This window comes from Poecilia formosa, unplaced genomic scaffold (genome assembly GCF_000485575.1).
Source record: "Poecilia formosa unplaced genomic scaffold, Poecilia_formosa-5.1.2 Scaffold92, whole genome shotgun sequence".
NCBI classification, from domain to species: Eukaryota; Metazoa; Chordata; class Actinopteri; order Cyprinodontiformes; family Poeciliidae; genus Poecilia; species Poecilia formosa.
In genome coordinates this window covers 102,977-123,812 of record NW_006800031.1, presented here as the reverse complement: position 1 = coordinate 123,812, position 20,836 = coordinate 102,977, and the positions used below count along the sequence as shown (strand labels likewise).

General features: G+C 38.5%; 1 protein-coding gene across 2 annotated transcripts in view; it reads left to right on the top strand.

Annotated features, from left to right (window-relative positions):
- col27a1b (collagen, type XXVII, alpha 1b) overlaps nt 1-20,836 on the top strand; it is an 84,457-nt gene that overhangs the window by 33,565 nt on the left and 30,056 nt on the right. For both annotated transcript variants that reach the window (XM_016674267.1, XM_007557909.2), the window contains 21 exons: nt 1,943-1,987; nt 3,845-3,898; nt 4,998-5,042; nt 6,272-6,325; nt 6,819-6,863; nt 9,407-9,460; nt 11,791-11,835; nt 12,089-12,142; nt 12,279-12,323; nt 12,512-12,565; nt 12,757-12,810; nt 13,388-13,441; nt 13,568-13,621; nt 13,697-13,750; nt 13,839-13,883; nt 15,521-15,574; nt 15,809-15,853; nt 16,014-16,067; nt 16,246-16,299; nt 16,501-16,554; nt 17,018-17,071. In XM_016674267.1, the coding sequence (XP_016529753.1) occupies nt 1,943-1,987; nt 3,845-3,898; nt 4,998-5,042; nt 6,272-6,325; nt 6,819-6,863; nt 9,407-9,460; nt 11,791-11,835; nt 12,089-12,142; nt 12,279-12,323; nt 12,512-12,565; nt 12,757-12,810; nt 13,388-13,441; nt 13,568-13,621; nt 13,697-13,750; nt 13,839-13,883; nt 15,521-15,574; nt 15,809-15,853; nt 16,014-16,067; nt 16,246-16,299; nt 16,501-16,554; nt 17,018-17,071 (1,071 nt within the window). The remainder of the gene's footprint in view (nt 1-1,942; nt 1,988-3,844; nt 3,899-4,997; nt 5,043-6,271; nt 6,326-6,818; nt 6,864-9,406; nt 9,461-11,790; nt 11,836-12,088; nt 12,143-12,278; nt 12,324-12,511; nt 12,566-12,756; nt 12,811-13,387; nt 13,442-13,567; nt 13,622-13,696; nt 13,751-13,838; nt 13,884-15,520; nt 15,575-15,808; nt 15,854-16,013; nt 16,068-16,245; nt 16,300-16,500; nt 16,555-17,017; nt 17,072-20,836) is intronic.

The window sequence follows — 20,836 nt, the reverse complement described above, 5'->3', positions numbered from 1 at the left end:
ACGCTAAAAGTTGCACGAAGTCCCCACCGTCTGTGAAAGCGCAGCCTTGCTGATTTTACATGTCACGATATCTCATGGTTTATGCAGCGCTATTATATTACTGACGATTAGACGGATATCCACCACTGCGCATGTCTGGAGCCCCGTGTGCGAGTAACGGTGGAGGCGATGGGTTACAACAGACAGTAAGTCATTGCTTGGATTTTACGGCGCCACCTTAAGTCCCTGAACGTCACATTTTAACGGACAAAAAGCTCAATGCGACGTGGATGTACCGAGTAACGCGACGGTTCTGTAGAAATGTAGTGAAGTAGAAAGTACAGATACTTACTGTAAAATGTAGTGGAGTAAAAGTAGAAAGTATCCATTATTAAATCTACTTAAGTAAAGTACAGATACACGAAAACTGTACTTAAGTACAGTAACGAAGTACTTGTACTTCGTTACTTCCCACCACTGCCTGCATGCAGCCTAAATGAGAGAAAATGGCCCTCTATATTTGGAAACCCAAAAAGAGGAGAAAAATTCCCCATAAAACATGCAACATATGGAAAATACTTGATTTTATTGCTGGTAAGCACTTAAAAAGTGTAATCTAATAATAAAGGCAGATGTATATTTCATAGTGTGACACACTGAAACCAAGTTTAGAACAAAAGTGCTTAAGGAGCTTCTTTTTCTACAATGAAATTGAGCGACTAATAAGCACCAGCTATGACTGTGACTTTCCATCCTGTCACAAATCCTTGAGCTTGTTTACATTTTCCTAGCGTTTGGATCCATCAGTCATGTTCTTTTAAGAGCTGACACCTGCTTTGCATCCAGTACTTTTAGATATCTCACCTCACACTCATGTAAGAACATTTTAATATTATCCTCTTTAGTACAACCTGCTGACAGGAGTGCATGCTTTGTATGACATTATTGTCTACATTGATGCTACTTTTCCAGCCTTTTGCCGCCTGTTGTTTACTCGATCTGCCGCTGACAGGCTGACACAGCTGGCGGCTAATGACTTCACACTTGAGAGGACAGCCTTGTTCATTCCTCAGAGATAATTTCACATCTCTATCTTTGCTACTTGTGAGCCTTGATTGGAAGAAGATTAATATATTTTATAACCAGCTGGTGGAGCCATTGGAGATCAGAGGGTGTGAAGATGACCATTAAATATCCTTCTGGGTGTCAGGTGTTACTGCCTAATTGGTTTACTGGCTTTATTAATTTTAAGCAGAGTGCAGAGGTGGCAGTTACTAAGCAAACACACCAATAGCTGAGCTGCTACAATTAAAGTCGGTATAACTCCTGTGTGTAAATAGTAAAGAACTGCTTTATTAAGGACTGCACAGTCAACACAGCTGATAAGTGGTCTATTAGTTTAGCAGCTGTTAAATTTGTCTTACCTGAGCAGCGTTGTAAATGCATCTCTCCGTACTTTAGTAAAGTATTTGTTAGCAAACAGAAGTTCCTCTTTTCTATGGGAAAATGTAATTTTTCCCCCATGCAGTGGTGACTGCGGCACTCGTGAATACAAACCTTACTGCTGTGTAATTCATTTGTTTGATATCTTAAATGTGTTGAATGAGAACAGGAACAATTTAAGCTTCTAAATTGATTTTAGATGCAAAATGAAGTCCAAGTTTAACAATTAGAACTGCAGAGTTCTGGTTTGATGTTCAGCAAAGTGTGATTTAGATGCCAACTGAACTTCTTAAATACTTTTTGCTGCCAAGAAACAAGAAAAGAAATCCAGTTGCTCTCCTTCAGTTCTGCTCTGCCTAACATTAGGACATTAAAAGGGTTGATTAGAGATTTGTGTATTTACAAATTAATGCACTTCACAGTACTTTTGTAAAAAAAAAAAAAAAAAAGAAAAAAGAAAAAAAATGACGACAATTCAGACTTGCAAACAGCTAAGCTATATTTTTTTCTTCATCAACAGGGACAAAAAGGCTTTTCTGGTCCTTGTGGTCATCCGGGCGAACCTGTGAGTAAGCTTTATTTCAACTGATGCAAAAGGTGCGTCAACTTGTTGCAGACGTTCTCTGCAACAAGAAAGCAGTTGTTGCTGCTGTGAATGGAGACGTCAACACAGACGTGACATGTTTAATCCCTCATCTGAAGACCTTCTGTGCCTGCAAGAGAGAAAGCTGATCTAAAAGAACCACCAGTAAATTGTTACAAATTTAAATTAAAAAATAAGTAGCATTTTTAAAAAAAAGAGTCAAATCATTCCGACAAGCTATATGTAGTTCACAGGCAGTTGTTAGTATCAGCAAGAGATTTTTGGCTGAAGTACAAGTAGGGCAAATAGTTTGAACATCAAGAGTCATTCCTCCTCCATAATATCCTCCTTCTCTTCTCACCACTTTCTAAACTTTGCCTAATCTCTCTTTTAAGGAATGTGCTGTCTCACAAGCAGAATAGGAAGAAATTAATCCTTTTATTTTCTAACTAAATTATATATTTTAGCTTAATTATGTGTTTTAAACTTTTCATTTTAAAAACAGCTCCTTCTCAGAAAGGTTTTGATATGCCTTGGTAGCCAGCTCAGTTCCTGCCTGCTTAAGTATGTTTTTTGTGTATTTTCTTTGTGTATTTAATAACCTAATATGTTCATAAATTTTTACTGGATCACTGTGGAATAAATTACATGTTTTTCCATAACCTGTGGCTCTTGGACAGTGTGTAAGATTGTAGGGTTTGGAGCTAGACAGAAAGGCAAGAACATGCTGGGATTTGTTGCAAGGCAGGGGAATTTTTTAATTAATGGAAAACCGGATCGGGAGCCAACTAACATGAACAACGACTGACCAGATGTTCCAGGGTCAGGCCGGATTCTGAAGATGCTTTAAAGGTACAGCAAATGCTCACTGGCAGCCCACCGCCGACCCCACAAAACGTGACATCAGTCTTCAATATAGATACAGAACATCATTCTTTGCTTGAACTTACAGGTTATTTTCCGGAGCCTGCAGTTAAGGGACTTTAATGTTTTATTTGTGTAATTCGAAGGTTACTTTTCTGGGGTTTACAGGCTGTATAAAAAATCCCTTATTAAATTATCCGTGGTCTTTTCCCTCTATGTTTAAATCTTTTGCTGTATAAACGTTGTGTTATTTCTTCCATTTGATACTTCAGAATTGTTGTGCCTCTTAACGCATGACTTGCTCGGTTTTAAAAGGCCACTGAAACGGCTGAGACGTAACTGTAGCCAGCGTATGTCATAAATGTGGTTCGCTGTGTGTATACTGTAAGAACAGCCTATAATTTGTGGCATGCCTTCACTTATTGACTTTGTTTAGTTTTTCTCATAAACAACATGTAATATTAAACATTCCTCTCAGAGAGACGCATTTACTTTGGTCTTGCCACAAGGGAGGAATGACTCATGTGTTCATCTGTGCATTATTGAAGATAAATGGATGAAAGCCAAACTGGTCCCACAGTAGTCGTGCCAGCAAGTGACTTGACCACATTGTAATCTCACTTGCTGTCAGATTAAATAGTCTGAGTGGCGATCTTTGTTGTGGCGCCTCAGAATTGACTTGACTAAACAAAAGGCCTTTACTGAAAGTTTGGAGAGTTTAATGGTGTAATATCGGCAACTGCCAATTGTTGGAACACAAACACGTCACTTATTATTATCAAGTTTTATTTCTACATTTGCTTGTTCTCTGATACTGCAGTCAGGCTGAAAGAGAAGCTATCTGCACATAAAAAACAATTTTCCAGAGAAATGCTGGCTCCTTCTGCCGATCAGCTGCTCCTTCTTCTTTTTGTTTTCCACCTTGATCCTTGTCCTCTTCTACCTCTGACTTCTGTGCTGCCTTTGTTTCCACAGGGTGGGCAGGGAGATGACGGAAGCCCTGGGGCCAAAGGCTATCCTGGCAGGCAGGTGCAGTAAATCTAGTGTTGCGGTGCTGATTGAGCAGGGACAAGCACACACACACACGCACACACACATGCACACGCACACACACACACACGCATAGAGTGAATAAAAGTTGGTGATATTTTATATATTGGTATTTCTTCTTGAGACTTTTGTGCTTCCTTTGGCTTTTCAAAATAGTTTTTTGATAAGTAAGACAAAAAAAAATATTGCTAGAAGTCCTAGCAATATTAATATGTAAGGTATTGTTTAGTACAACACAAACAAACTATGCTTAAATCATCCTCTCACATAAATATTGATCATATTTTGACAACTCCAAATAAAATGTTTCCAGGGTTTACATAAAAGGAACAAGAACCAGAGCAACAGTGCTGAGCATGAAATCTCTCCCTGGAAATTCCAGGACTTGTTAGGAATGATGTCAAAGGTTTCCAAAGTAAGCGCTACCCTGAAAGGAAGAGAGTAATAAAAGTGTGACTAATGCCACAGCTCTCTGGGCACAAATAGGCTTCCTCTGTCCAGTTCGAACTGTGGGCGTCATCTCCTGTTCCAATTCGTTGTAAAGTCTTTAACATAAGAAGTCAGAGCGGTACAGCTTTACAGTTCCTTAACATTTCATTTATGTTTTGTCTCAGCTTTAAGCAAAATCCATTAAAAACGTTTGGATGACTGCCGACATCTTTCAAGGTTATGATAAAGTTTGGGCGCAAGTCTCTGTGCTTTCTGCTTCATCGTGCACAAACAGTAAAATGTAGTGGATTAGGTTTTAGCACCCCCTACCATTTCTACATTATGAATCACTCAGGCTTTTGTGGTCATCATTATGATACTCTGGTGAGATGCATTGAGCTCAGGATTTATGTTTTTGATTGCAGAGAGAGAATGGTGAATTGAATTATTGTATTTATAGGTAATAAAGTTGTAGATGTTGTAAACTGCAGTCATAATTATTATCAGATGTTTCAAAGGCTTAAATTCTTATTGTAATTTATCCCCATGCATAATTATTTTTTATCACATTTCGTTTTTTTCAATCACAATAGGTAAATCTCTTTTGCTATTTGCGTTGACAGAAATGTTTTACTGTGTTTAACCTCAGGGTTTGCCTGGACCTGTAGGAAAAACTGGACCAAAAGGCATCAGTGTAAGTAGATACTGAAACGATATCCAGTGTTTTTGTTGTCCCCTTTATTACAGACTGTTTAAGATCCGGACCTGAAATATCTCTACCACGCTAATGACTATATAATTGGTTGTTTGTACTTTATGTAATTGTTATGCCTCATTTAAATAAAATGTGAAATGTTTACTGCATGCCTGTTAACCCAGTGTAGCCACATGAAACCTACATAATAACACATTTACAATACCTTGTAAAAGGATTCATAACCCTTGAACTTATTTTGTCTTGATTATTATGCGATAATGCAACACAAATTAGTACGTATTTGTAAAGTGGAAGGTAAAAATATACACAGTTTTCAGAACTTTACAGTTTAAAACCCTGAAAATGTTGAGCCAGTTTCCTCTGATATCCTGTGAAAGTTTACATTTCAACAGAACTGCGATACCGAATGTGTAGCTGGAGATGAAAAGGAATAGTTTAGAGTGTTCATGTGCTCGAACAGCAGAGTCGGAGTCATTAAACCGGCTGTTCATGGATGTTTTCCATCCAGTCTGTCAGAGCTCAGGGTGTTCTGCAAAAACAAATGTGGAACGGTGTCAGACTCTGCATGTAAAAAGCTGATGGAGACAAACAGCAAAAGATGTGGCTACAAACAGGTACTGTATGCAGTGCTTTGAGTTGTTTTGTCATATTAAAGCCCAATAAATTACCATGAAGTTTGACTGTAATATTACAAAAAGTGTAAAAGTTCAAGGTTGTGAATGCTTTTGCAACACACTGACATTGGTAAATTCTCAGTGATAACAGTACACAGTTTATTTTATTTTATTTTTTTCAGAAAATTATTAATAATTTTCTAAGTAAAAGTAGGGTGGATGAAAGACAACATGCCGTTACCATGTCTGCTTTTCTGCTGGTTAGGTTTTACACAAAGATCTTCAGAGATCCCTGATGCGAGGGTATGTGCCCTTGGACTACATCGTGGAAGCCAGCACCATGCAGTCCATGGGCATATACACTTACCTCAAGGCCTGGCTCCTCAAGACTTCAGCCTGTGTCAGAAACCTGGCAGAACTGTCACAGATGGCAGAGAAATCTGCGTTAGTTGTTCTGATAACTCACCCTCCTGAACAATGTCACCTATCTTTTTCTTACTCCCGCTTTGTCCTTTTTTATCATCCTTTTTCTCATTTCATTTATGTGTGCTTTTTCCATTTCTCTCCTCCATCTTTTATTCATCTCTCCAGGGTCACATTGGCATCCCGGGGCTTTTTGGCTTTTCTGGTCCTGATGGAGAGAGAGTAAGTATTAGTGGCTGCAGAGTCTTGCCTGCAGGGTTGCACTGTGACAGTCCATGGGCCAAATGATGAAATAGAAATACATTTCATTGTTGCAGAAATGAGACACTTGAGGCAGATTTTTACCAAACTAGTAATCTTTAAATAGTGTTTGGACCGGCCCTCACACCACAGCCTACATACAGTGGTGGATAATTCTTGAGTGTAGAAGATGAATATACTTTTATAGAAATCCAGCTATAAATCAAATCCACACCATCAAACCACTGAATCAAAACAAAGGGATTCATGTGACTTTATCGCATTTTTTCTTTTACGTTAGCTGATGTGGATAATGACCAAATTACTGAAAGCAGGAGTAAAATTTGTTTTTGTATCTAAAAAAACCCCAAACAAACAAAAAAACAAGTGTTATTGTTTTTATCATGTGCAAATTTGTCAGAGTTGTTGCGTCTTGCGGGCAGAAATCATGCTCTGATTTCTGTCTCCTTTACAGGGAATTCCTGGTGTCCGTGGGAAGAAGGGCAAGATGGGTAGGCCGGTAAAGTTTTCTCTCAACATACTTTTCATTGTTAAGGCAGCCTTGTGGCAGTGACTTTGTTTGTGATCTATGGGATATAACAGTAATGCAGTGATACTGTAAAGTCTTTCAAAATACCGCTCCTCAGGCCCACTCTTTGATGGTAAATCCCTTTTGGCTTTTCAAGTTGATATGCAGAAAATGGTGCTGAGCAGCATGCTAATGCACTGGCTTGTGGGGAATGTGAGTATTTTGAGGAGGCATGGTACAAGCTTGCAAAAGTATTCATACCTCACATTTTGTCACATTATAATCTCAATATGTTTCATTGGGATTTTACATGATTGACAAACAGAGAAGTTAATAAATCAAAGTCATGCTATTGTATGTTTTTTCTTTTTATTTTGAGCTATACTGTTGTAAACCTTTTGCAGCTGTTTTCAGGCTTTTTTGTTCTGATACCCCTAAATGAAATTCAGCATGATGTTTAGAAGTCACCTTATTGTATTCAGGTTGTTTTACTCTGATAAAGTGAAGTACAACCTTGACAAGTGTCCAGGCATGCAGCTCTTCTGTGAAGACCTCAGGGGTATTCATTCGTTTGTACTAAACAGCTTCGTGAATGTTATTGGGTCATGAGGGTTCATGTGTCTGCAGTGCATCGTGGTTCTTGCTGAGTTTCAGGAATAACTTGGCCCATTTTATACTGGAGCTCTGTGATTCGTTTTCTGTGCTTGGCCTTAATAAGAAAACTTTGTATTTTTGACAGTTTGGTTATTACTGGGCTGTGGTGACATCATCTATCTATCTATCTATCTATCTATCTATCTATCTATCTATCTATCTATCTATCTATCTATCTATCTATCTATCTATCTATCTATCTATCTATCTGTCTATCTGTCTATCTATCTATCTATCTATCTATCTGTCTATCTGTCTATCTGTCTATCTATCTATCTGTCTATCTGTCTGTCTAATGGGTTTGGCTCTCTGGTGACTTTACCCGCAGACAAAGAAAGTCTGATGTCATCGGCGCCTGGAAGCAAACTTCCCGTTATTCCTTGCTAACGCGGAAAAAACAGTAATGTGCTCATGGACACGTGTAGAAACGGGATACTTCCCATGCGCTGTCTGGTAGTACATGATTACTAAATATTGTTACGCAATTACGGTCTATGACATATCCTGAGGTTGAAAAGTATGCATGTGATAGCCAAGTCATGAGCGTGCTGTTTCTCTTCCTCTGCAGTGGGAAGCAAAGTCTGGTGTTTTCTTTCCCGAGTCAGGAGTAAAGTGGAAGAGAAAAGACATAAAAATGGAAAGTTATTGTATTCAGTGAAATGTGCTTTTAGAAGATGTGGAAAAAGGACATTTCAAACTGATTTTCTTCCTGCAACAGTTTCTTTAGTCAGAGCTGGATTCATAGCTTCATAAATGCTTTACAAAAGTATTTATAAGTTTTCACATGTTGTCACATTGCAACCACAAATGTGTTTCAGAGAAATTTTATGCAATGCACATAGTAGTGCAAAGTTGAAAAGTACAAAAATTCTATTTTTTACAACTGAAAACCTGAGAAGTTTATTTGACTTTTTCCAGGATTGCCTCGTATTTAGCTCCACTTATTTTTCTGTCAACCCGAATGAACTTCCCTTTCCTTGGTGAAGAAAAACATCTCTACTGCATGATGCTGCCTCCACCATGTTTCACTTCATGTAGGGTTTTCTGGATGATGTCAAACGTTAGTTTTCTTTGACACACGGCAAAGTTTTGAATGTAGGTTATAAAGTGTCTCATTGGTCTCATCTGACCAGAGCCCCATTTCCCCCCCTACATGTCTGTTTTATAACTTTACATGAAGGTCAGGTTTACCGACTACATCACGAATAGTTGTACTAACAGACAGATTCTCTTAGTACAACTTTCTTAATACACACGATCCTCTCCTCTCAGCCTGCCAACAGGAAGTGAGGCAGATCTCTTCTTTGCTGCCATCTGTCATTTGTGTCCCAACAGCTCTCACTTTCTGTAGCCAAGCATTGATTCATGATATGTGGCAGGTTGCATGTTGACCTTGGCGTTCTGACAGGCACATGATGAGCATGTGGCGTCACGGCTGCATTACATACCTCTTGTTCTGTTTCTATAGTTGAAGACAGAGGACCATGCAGCAAAAAAAAAAAAAAAAAAAGGCACAGTCAGCAGTTTCTTGTCCAAAGCAGCTTTATTCAGCCATTTAGGCAAGTCCTGGGGGTTTTGCTTTGGGGGCTGAGCGCACATATAGACTCTCGTCACTTGAAAACAAGAATTTCCTCAGAGTCTCCCAGGAATGGAAGCACTGGGAGAATGTTTAATGGGATTTGCTTGGCTTGACTCTGCAAACTTCTGTTTTGGGAGCCACTTTGTCGATCCCCAGTGTTTGGTGTAATCACTTAAATGGCAAATCATGTGATTTCTGAATACATTCAGCATTAAAATGAACACTCTGAGTGTGTAAACATTGCAATGCCACACACTTCCCTTTCTGGTTAGCTAACCATTTTGTTTGCGTGTGTTCTCAGGGGTTTCCTGGTGACTTTGGAGAGCGGGGACCGCCTGGCCCTGATGGGAACCCAGTGAGTGGAACTACATTAAAATGAAATACGCCTTTCATGCAAACACAATTATACCCCAAAGAGATTTAAATTGATTTCAACTGCTGATTACACAGTGCACTGTAATTTCACACACACACACACACACACACACACACACAAAATCAACATTGGTTCTCGTCACTTCTCCTGCAGCTGCAAAAAAGCTGCATCATTTCTCGGAGATCCAGAGTAACGGAGTCTAAGCTCTCTTGCATATTCAGGACCATTTCAGTTCGATACAGGAATGACCACAAAGCAACTCCCTGCAGTTGTCCCACTCACCCATCATCATCCATGCTGATGTGAGGGCAGCAGCAGTTTGACTCACTGCTCCTCTTTTCGTAGTTTGACCCTAACTGCTTGTGATTGACAGGGTCAGTGTCAGATTAAAGACTGGCTGACCTCCAACAGCCTGCTGCAGGCTACATTTCCTCTCCCTGCAGTGGGAAGCAGGGATTTTCCATTTGGCCTGATTCATGTTGTTTCATTCTCAGAGAGACCCAAGGAGGTGACAGGAAGGCCACACTGTGCTGTGTCCTCCATCTCTCCCCTTTTTGCGATGTTTAGAGTGGATGGAGGCAGGGTTTGGACAACAAGCCAGCCTCTATTAGGAGCCAAATCGTTGAAAAGCTAAACGTAGTGGGGAAGAATTTTATTCAGCTTATTAGAGGGGATAGGTCCAGCATTTATCAAAAAGAAATATAAAACATATTGTATTCTTTGAAATGGTTGACTAATAGAGACCCACAATCAGGATAAAACGAGAGTACGCCGTTTTTGGAGCGTAAGAACATGATAAAAATGATCTGTTTTTGGGCATTTTCTAACTTATATACATGTAATTTTGACTCTAGAAGAGTTTTGTAGCAAAACTGAAGCCAAAATAAAAAGCTGTTTAAAAATCAAGAACACCCTTGCTGCATCTGTAGGATTTAAGAAGAGAGGGAGAGCTGCTAATCAAAAGACCTGGAATACGTGAGAATCAGCAAGATTGACCAGCTTTAAACATCTATCAAAACCAGCAGAAAGTGTCTTTCCCTTGAAAGTATGTTGCTGTTTAACTTGGCTTTGCACCGTTTGATCTGAACAAAGGAACAGAGTAATTAGGACAGATGAGACCAAAGCGTGTGGGCATAATACATTTCATATGACAAAACAAAACAAAACAAACAAACATGCAAACCAAATGCATCACCTTGGTACAAACACAGGGCATTGTGAAGTCATAAAGGACCAGGTGTTGTGCAGCCAAATGTGAAGCCAGAAGCTGGACACATGGATTCACTAAAACTGAGTAATCAACAGCAAAATGATCCCAGACCTCAACATGATTGAAATCCTCTGTTGTGACTTTAAAGAGTGTGTGTTACCTAAAATTTACTTTATTTACTTATTTATTTTTTGCTTTATATCATGTTATAATATTGAGGTATGTTTTTCTCATCATAAACATATCTGTAGTTTTGCTTTGATTCTTTCATGCGTGTTAGATAAATCCTTGAATCTCCTGTGGCAACCGTTCAGGGCTGCATAAACATTTACTTTCACAAAGCTGGGGGTCTCCGGCTTTGTGAAAAGTGGGGGGTCTCCTGCCGAGCTTCTGTCTCACAGGGCTTCCCTCCCCCATGGTTCCCTCGCTTAGCTCCTCCAGACTAGTGGCAGCAGAAATTACCCGGTAAAAGTGCACATCTGCTGAATTTATCAAACAAGCTTCTTCTCAGTCAATAATGACTGGAAACATCATAATGGAGGAGCATTGTTGTGATGAAGATGGATTGTCAGAAAGAACTACAGCTTCTTAAAGAGACAGAGGCCCAATTTCAAGTTGTCAAACTGTAAAGTCTTTCTTTTGAGATATGTTTAGTATATGCAGCATTTTATAACTGAAGCTAACATATGTACTGTACCTGAAAAATACATAATGCTGCCCCTTTATAAGAATTATGCAGCAATACAATTTTGCCAGTATAATGAGCGATAGCAATGGAGAAAAATGGGCCAAAATTCTCCCTTAATGATTTGAGAAACGGATAAATTCATACGAAAAATGACTTTATGTAGTTGCTGCTAAAGGAGGTTGTAGAAAACATTTGAATTTGATTAACCACAGGCCTCTCATGCAGTTTTTCCATTTTGGCTGTCTTTGTTTAGTCAATAAAATGGTGTTGTGTGCTATGTTTGACTTGATCTTTTTTATTAGGTTCTAATATGTTCAAGATTAGAACTGAGAGAAGGTGTTTCACCCTGTTTCCCCTGACCACATAAACTTATCTTAGTTGCATCTGATCTCCTGCTTCTTGTTTGTTCAGGGTGAGCTGGGAGCCCCAGGTCCATGTGGAGTCACTGGCCTCATTGTAAGTGGTGATGAATCTTTTTCTGCTTCTGATCTTTTAAAAAATACTTTATTTTCTCATGTAATGTTGCTTTAAGCTACAGTTTTAAAATGAAATTGAAGGCATTAATTGAAATGAAATGTAACAATTGTCTCTCTTTAATTACAGAGAAGATAATAAAAAAAAGTCTTAGATATTTGTGAAGATTTGTTTTTTAATTATGTTTTTCAAAAGTGATGTGGAATTTGTGTTTTGAACGTTGTGTTGGTTTCAGGGAGACATGGGCCCTAGCGGCATGATGGGCTTACCGGGGTTTCCAGGACTCAAGGTGAATCCAACCGTTTGGTTTGTAGATTTGGTACATTATGACAGATTTAGTTGCTTGGATGGATTATGATTCAAATATGAGTTTTATTGATAAATGAATCCTTTCTGTTGATTTTTGCTTTGCTTTTGCTTTAAAGGGAGTACCTGGAAATCCAGGGGTAGCAGGACTGAAAGGTGATAAGGTGATCTGCATATGTATTTCTCATATTATTATTTGTCTGTATACAGGAATATCTGAGGTGCTAATATATAAATGTCATTTTCTGGATTCTGATCAAAATGAATGAATTCACACCTTGTACAGCTGATCATTGAGTAGTAAATTGGTGTTTCCTTTGTGAATAATTTTGATGCATCCTGTTTGTCAAAGGGGGACGTGGGCTTAACGGGAGAACAGGGCGATTGTGGATTCCAAGGGGACAAGGTAAGAGTTTACTGATCTGACTACAGCCAGATTGTTTTTCAGTGACTATACATGGTCTGCCTTGAGTTAAATCAACTGTTTGTGTGTCAAGGACAAAAGTGTGCTTTTCATTATTGTTATAGATTTATAAACCTGCTCCTGTTCTTTGCTTCCTGGTGATATTTGAAGTAAATATGGACTTTATGCTGCAGGGCCGCCGGGGTTCCCCTGGGTTACCTGGTCCTCGTGGAAAACCTGGACCACAGGTATTTTCTGTACATCTATGACACAATAAAATACTGAGGCAAAAATGTCCACTTCGAACAGCTCCTTCAAATGCATATTCTAACTTTATGCAGAACTGATAGTTTTATCTTTTTTGACCACATGCTAGCTTTGTTGTAGCATTTGGCTAATGGGCTTTAAAGGGTTTGTTTTATTGTTGAAAGATAGAACATTAATAGTGCTGGTTTATTTGCTGAAGAGCAAATAAACTTTATGATCTTGCATTTGTGACCAAGCATCAATGATACTAATTTACCCCCCAAAAAAGAAATTTTAAACAGAAAACTCAGTTTCTTGCATTTGCACCCTATAAAAATAAACCACTTGGTTCCTGTGTAATTCTTTTAGCTACAGACATTTGTCATTTTAATGTGCAGCCTTAATGCACATTAAAATGATAATGTGTGTCATTGTCATCTTTATAATTGCATAAAGATGGTGTGGGTGTTTTTTCATGTTTCACAAGGTGAAACAAGTTGTTACGTTTTCAAATAATATCTTATTTACTTTAACTTACCAAATTATTTTCAAGGTTTTAGTGCCTGTGTCTCTTCATAGGGCAAACCTGGAGACAAAGGCCCTGATGGCATTCCTGGTCCTCTTGGTTCAGAGGTAAATTGACCGTATGTTCTACTTCGGTAAAGAATGGCTAAATAAAATGAATAATTTTATACAGTATATGTCTCTGCACAGTTGTGTGGTTGTAAAGCAGTGGCTCATTTGCTGTGATTTTCAAAGGGCTTCCCAGGTGACATTGGCCCACCAGGACAAAATGGTCTAGAGGGACCGAAGGTTAGTAGAGGGACATGTACTCATTTCCACCAGAAGAAATGAAGTGAATTTGTGCCCTCAATGTTTCCTCCACAGGGAAAGGAAGGGACAAGAGGTTTGCCAGGTCCGACAGGAGCACCTGGACTTCAGGTGAGGTTACTTGTACTTATTCTGCAAACAAGCTAAATATGTGTGAAATGTATTTTCCTTTCAGCTTCGGCAACTTTCTTTTCATCAGGGTGACGAGGGGCCAGTTGGGCCAGCTGGACCCGCTGGAGCCGAGGTGAGTGCTGATTGGATAAGCTCTGCAACCTAACACCAGACAGAAAATAAAGTGACACTGCAGGAACTCTCACAGAGCGCCGTAAAGCGTGCTGAGCGGAAGCACACATGTGGCTCTGCCTAAATTTAGCTTCGGATGAATGAGTAGTTTGGGTCTGTTAGTTCTTTGGCTGACTGCGCTTTCTATTGTTGTAAAGCTGTTTTGAAAGCGGTCCTACTGGACAATGTGTCCCCATATTACCAGACTGGTCAGCAAATTGCTATTTACTATGACTGAAAAATATATATAATTGTAAACAAAAACGGTTATAAAATTTAAACCCAAGTCTTCAGATTGACCAGAGAAAGGAAGTGTTGTTTTAAATCAAAACTTTTTTTTTTCATTATAATGATAGACCAAAGTTTACTTATGTAATATGCTCAATATATAGTACTTACTATATCGCTATCTCAACATTAACAGTATGGAGTGTATTCAAGTTAACTTTCTTTTAATTCAATGCTCTTTACCTACTAGCACCGATGTCCTCTAAAGTCATTTTACAAAACAAACAGGTTCAGTTCATACAATATCATATTGAAGCCAAATCAAACCAAACTCAAGTTTTACTGGTCCAAGATATTCCAGCGTAGCAAGATCTTACAACCACATCCAGAAATACAGTCCAATGTATCCAATTCTTTTACAGTACAGTCAAGTTGATAATTTACTGCCAATTAGTAAAAAGTATCTACCTATGGTAGTCCAGACAATTGCATTGAGTAGTTGACTTCGCAGAAATCCCTCCTCTGTAGCAAAAATGAATGGCAACAGCAGACGGGCCTCAATTGGAACCAGACCCTGCATGAGTGGCCATTTGTCATCGCTGGGGGTAAAGAAGAGAGAAACAGACAGAAAACAACAAAGTCCTGGCTGGCTCATGCATACTTTCTATTGGAAAGAAAAACAAGTAACTTGGATAATAGCAGCAGTATGTTAGTCAATGGTTCAAACAAGAAAAGGGACACAATTAACGGTCACTAAGTCTAAACCTATAGCTGCATAATTTAAGCTGGAATAATCAGCCAAACAAATTATAAACTTCATTAAAAGAAAGTTTGAACCCTGCTGCTTTAAAGATCTGCCTATGAACCACCAGGAAACATGAGAGAGCAAAGTACTCCTTTAAAACAAATACAGATCTTTAAATGCAAGATAGAGATTATTTACTCAGAGCTTTAGATGTGGAAAGAAGAGTTTTAAATTGGCATTTGGCATCTTTTTTTCCAAATATATAAAAACAAAAACATTCCTCCCAAGCTAAACTACTGCACAAAGTTTGCCAGATTTCATCTCATTGAGGTTTACTTTAGTTTGTCATCTCCCAAAACCATAAATGATAGAAGAAAACAAACACAGATGACCAAAAGAGTTTTGTTAGTAATGAGGCCTTTGATGCTGGAAACCGATCTTTGTTGTCTGAATTATTAAGATTCCTTAAGGGATCTCTTTGTTTTGGCGACAGATGTCTGTTCCTTTTGTGCCTCATCCTCTGAAGGGAGAGTTAGACTGACACATGACAGGCTTCCCTGAAGAGATATACTTTATTTCAATTTGTGTGGAGGTGTACACTTCTCTGATTTTTGTTTTCTGTTCAGGGCAGGCCTGGGAGGCAGGGATTCCCTGGACCGACGGGCTCAGAAGGACCCAAGGTCAGACTTCAAAGTGGCACAATCACTGCTGAACTACTGTCATCTTTAAATGAACATTTTCTATCCAGTTCTCTTTTATAGCAGCGTATCAACGGAGTGTGTGTAAATTAGATGTTAATTCTCAGATACCACAGGGGAACTAACTTCTAAGCTCATTTCATCTGAACCAAAAGGAAAAAAAAACTAAATGGCTGAATAAGTTTGTGAAATGTTAATTTAGCTACTTTGCTGTAGGGCGAGACGGGGATAACCGGCGAGGTCGGCAAGCTTGGCGAGAGGGTAAAGGCTTTTCTCTCTGTTTTCTAGTAATTTGTGTTTGACACCCACTGTGCGTGTCTGTTTTATTCGAGCCCCTTAGATGAGTTGTCATTGTTGGGTAGTCTATAATAAAGTTCACAGATTCAAAACACAAGAAAGATTATTTGTTTCTCTTCTTTAGGGACTGCCAGGCTTTATCGGACCTATTGGGGAGGCAGGAATGGCTGCAGAAAAGGTTATTCTAGTCCTGATTCTTCATACTTTGCATGGATCCTGACCTCCAGAATATGTCCAGTGACAATAATTCAGTCAATGGACAGAAAATGCCATTTGAAATTCAATACAACAGCATGGTTAGGAATGGTGGTTGTCATTTGCAGTGTGACATTTGTTGATGACCTTTGGTTTCTCAGGGGGATCGAGGGAAAACGGGTGTCCCCGGACCTCCAGGTGAACCTGGGCCGATGGTAAGGAGTAAGTCTGGACCCCGTCTCTAGTACCAGGGGATATTCAGTTCAACATTTAGAAGGGATGTGGGAGAGATTTCCTCAGAAACACTGATTTAAACAAGTATTTTAGGATTCAGAATCAGCTTTTTCAGGGATTTATTTCATGATTAAGTTAGTAAAAATTATTATATGATTTGCATTGCATGCTCAATCTATCAGGGTCACTCTGGACTACCTGGAGAGACAGGCCCACCGGGACTGGAAGGGATTCCAGTAAGTTTACTATTACTTCAGGTTCATCTAAAGTATTCATCTATTTGTGGGCGGTTGTGGTTCCTAAACTCTACAAATACTGGATTACACTGTATTTATTTCATAGAAATGGCTTGGGTTCCACTAAGATGTCATGCAAGACACCTTATCTAAATTAAACAAATACCTGACAATAATTTACACATCGAAAGTTAACACTTTTAAATCAGATTCTAAATTTTCTCATGCTGTATTGCTGAATATGCATGAAAATACATTTCTAATTGGTGACTCATTTCGAAACAGATGGATAATAGTCGGTGCTGGTGAAACTAATGGTTAGAAAATTAATACTGTGCTTTAACTCCATTCTGTGTTTGTAATTAGCTACGTCTAATTAAGATAAGAACATAGCTGTTCACTGTATATCAGTTTCAATGGTATTGGATGGTGGAGCTAAAATAATGTTTTTGCACACATTCAGGGCCCAACTGGTTCACGAGGATCTGCTGGCATCAGAGGACCCAAAGGCAGGAGAGTAAGTGACTGGAGTAAACATTAACAGTAAATGATTAACTATTGGTGCTGCATATGATATCATGATGTGTTTGTTACTACTTCTACTGTTTGTGCAGATATACACAAAAAATTGTATATTTAGGATCTTACTAGTTATTTCTCATCTCACAATAAACATCAGCCAAAATCCTTGGGTTTTTGCATGTTGTTGCCATCAAATGGAAAACTTGTATTTTCAAACTGTAATTTTTCAGGACATGAAAATAACATCTTGCTTCTAAATCTACATTTTTGCTGTTTGGCTGAAGTTGCGTGTGTACAGAGATGATCTAGGTTTAGTTTATGGATGTATTTGACAGGGACCATGAACAGGACCGTTTATCAGAAACAATGAAAGATGCTTTTTACCAGACTTCAGCTCTTTGCACTAATTTCCATCTGCAGTTCATCAACTTATAGAACATTTTACATAAACACATAAAACAATAGGGCTGCACAGTGGCGCATTTGGTAGAGCTGTTGCCTTGCAGCAAGAAGGTTCTGGGTTTGATTCCCAGCACCGGTCTTTCTGCATGGAGTTTGCATGTTCTCCCTGTGCATGCGTAGGTTTTCTCCAGGTACTCCGGTTTCCTCCCGCAGTCCAAAAACATGACTGTCAGGTTAATTGGCCTCTCCAAATTGCCCTTAGGTGTGAGTGTGTGTGTGCATGGTTGTCTGTCTGTGTTGCCCTGTGACAGACTGGCGACCTGTCCAGGGTGACCCCACCTCTCGCCCGGAACGTTAGCAGCAACCCTCCCGACCCCACTGAGGGACAAGGGTGCAAAGGAAATGGATGGATGGACATAAAACAATACAATTTGTACTGTTTACAGACACATTCAGTTATACATATTGTAAAAAGTACATTCAGTAAAACGTAATAAAAATATTATATATCCTGTATTCATCCCTTACCTTTTTGATATTATCTAATCAAGTAGAGTCTAATGTAGTTTTGTGTAATTTTGGGTTTGTTTGTTATTTTTTTCCTTTTTAATGCTGGCAAATCCGCATTCCTATAAAGTCTTATTTCAAAGCTAGACTACATATTTTTGAGCCTTTGTGTAATTTTAGCTGTGTTAGGAGTTTATTCCTTTCAGTGATAAAGGAAAAAGGCAGATTGTCCTAATACTGTGTTTAGGACAGTTTGAGAATGGCACATTGTGCATAGTTGCTACAACTAAATATCTGCCAATATCACAGTTTTCTGCTCCAGAGTGCTGTTAGTTAAACATTTAGTGCTTGTACCATTAAAACAAACATCAATAAACAACAAGCACTGGCAGTTATACTGCTGAGATTTGTGCTTCTGTCTCCCCTTCTGGGCAGTAAAATGAAAGTAAAATGGTCTGCACTCACACTAATATTAACAAGTGACAACGCCACAACAAACCGTTTTTACTGTGAACCGTCATTAATTAAGTGTTTATGCGTGAAATTGGAAGAAAAGCCAAAAAGCTAATACAAGAATAAAAGAAGAGTTTACTATTTCAGTGCAACAAAGTAAAAACATATGTTAGTGACATTTCTAAAGCATTTTTTAAAGAACTTTTAAAAATCACTAACTGAGCAGGTCCTGCCTGGAAGGAAGATATTCATATCTTGTGTCGTAGTCTTTGAGTAGGCTGCCATCATTTCTAAATCCCTTATGCTCCATGGCAGATAGAGGCTGGAAGTTTAAAAAAACAAACAAAAAAATAAATATTCTGTATTTCAGTTAACCTTTCTGCTGCTCCTCTATTGACCTCCAGCAACAGAAAATTATGTTTTCTGGGTTGGATCTTCAGCACGATGTCTGATCCAAGAGTTAAATGCATGGATTCAATAACTACGTTTTGAATCCATGCAAAAAAATCGCTAGAATTCAGAACAAAGTCGATAACAGTCTAAAATGCTTGCATTGGTTAATCGATCTGGGCACATCTCTTTTTCAGATGTGTCATCTCAGTTGAAACTCAGAGGCTTCGACCTTGTTTGTTGGCTTAACACTGAAGTTCAGCCCTACAGCAGTCTCGTCTTATCCTTCAAATTGTTTTAAAAGCCAAATTTTGCTGTCAGGAAAATAGCTCCTCAAAATTCACAGTTCTCTGTGCTTAACTTGATGCATTTCTGCTGTGATTTGGGCTCTTTGTAAGTCAGTCATCACTGTCATTTCCTCTCATGTGTCTCTGCTGGAAAGGCTTTCCAAAGTGAAAGTAGCAGAGCTCCAAGTCGACTGAGTACTTGTTCCATTAATTTGAAAAATGGGCAATATATATATGTGAAAAAGTGAAGGAAATGAAATATAAATCAAGTTTGTAGTCAGTCGTCTCTCTTTCCCTCTTGCTCTCTCTTGCTCTCTCTCTCTTAATGAATAAAATCGGGGTATCTGTCAGCTTGTAGATTAATTAGTTTTCCTTATCTGGGAGCTTTAATTGGATATTTGGCAGAAAGGAATTTAGGAGATACGTATACCATAAATGTGAATTTTGAAAATACAATATTGACATTTCAATTGGACTCACATAGATGGACTACAAGATACTTCTTGATTCAGTGATTAACCTATTAGTAATTTCATGATTAATTCGGTAAAGAAACAAAAGGGAATCAAAGAAACATCAAACTATTTACTATGTTGGATAAATTCCAAGCAATTCAACACTCCAGTAAAAACACTTTTATCAACAAACTCACTGACCTAGAAAAACTCAAATGAAATACTATATGCAAAATTTTCATGCATAATTTGGAGGTATACGCATCTGACTGAAATCTGAGGAAAAGTGTGAAAAAGAAAACGGAGATAATTGAAAAAGAGGAATTAGCTATGGTGAGCAACCTTGATCTGGAGCTCAAGGTACCAGTAAATCGGCCTGATAAAACTAATGAGGAGACCTCACTTGGTTCTGAAGCCAGATTGATGTGTAACCTCTGTGGGACGGCTGAATTTGAACCTCACCAGGCGTTTTTTTCACACTGTCAAACTCTGTCAACTGGAAAATCGCTAGAATTCAGAACAAAGTCGATAACAGTCTAAAATGCTTGCATTTATGACATTTGCATGATATTTTATATATAAAAAAAATAGCCTTGCTGGAACTTTAATTTTTTATAGACTACAAATCATCACACATCCTGGATGAAATCGTGTCGAACATTTTTAACAGACAAGTAATCGATTCAGAAATATTAGACAAAAATCCAGATATTAAACACAACTACATGCCACCAAATCTTTAACAAGTTGATTGGGATTGATAAATGTGATCAAGGTTTTCTTGGTTCTGTGGGTTTTCTCAGACCATTCCAAACTCTTCTCTGTGTCTGCATGTGACAGCCACTGTGATGTTTTCAAGCTCTCATCATAGAGGAGTTGGTTCTGTGCTACTGTGCACCATTTCTGTCTGTAGCCTATTATTATTTAAGTTTTCAGGAAGAGGCAGCTCCAAAGCACTACATGATATGTTACTGGCTGGAAAAAGGATGTAGAGGGTTTGCAATGTATTTGGAAGAAGTTTCCATTTCTAATCGCACATTAAATCCGTACTTAAAATGATAACTTATAAGAAAAAAAAATTCAAAAGTGTGCAGATTTCTAAACAGGCAGAAAAAGATCATTACTCTAAAATGCATTATTTGACATGTGCTGACATGCATCTACATGAACAAGCCCAACAGCTTCAGGGTCATAAACAGTTTGGAGAATCTCCTCTGGAGAACAAAACATTATTACAGATCAGTTTGAGGTGATGATCAAGGCATT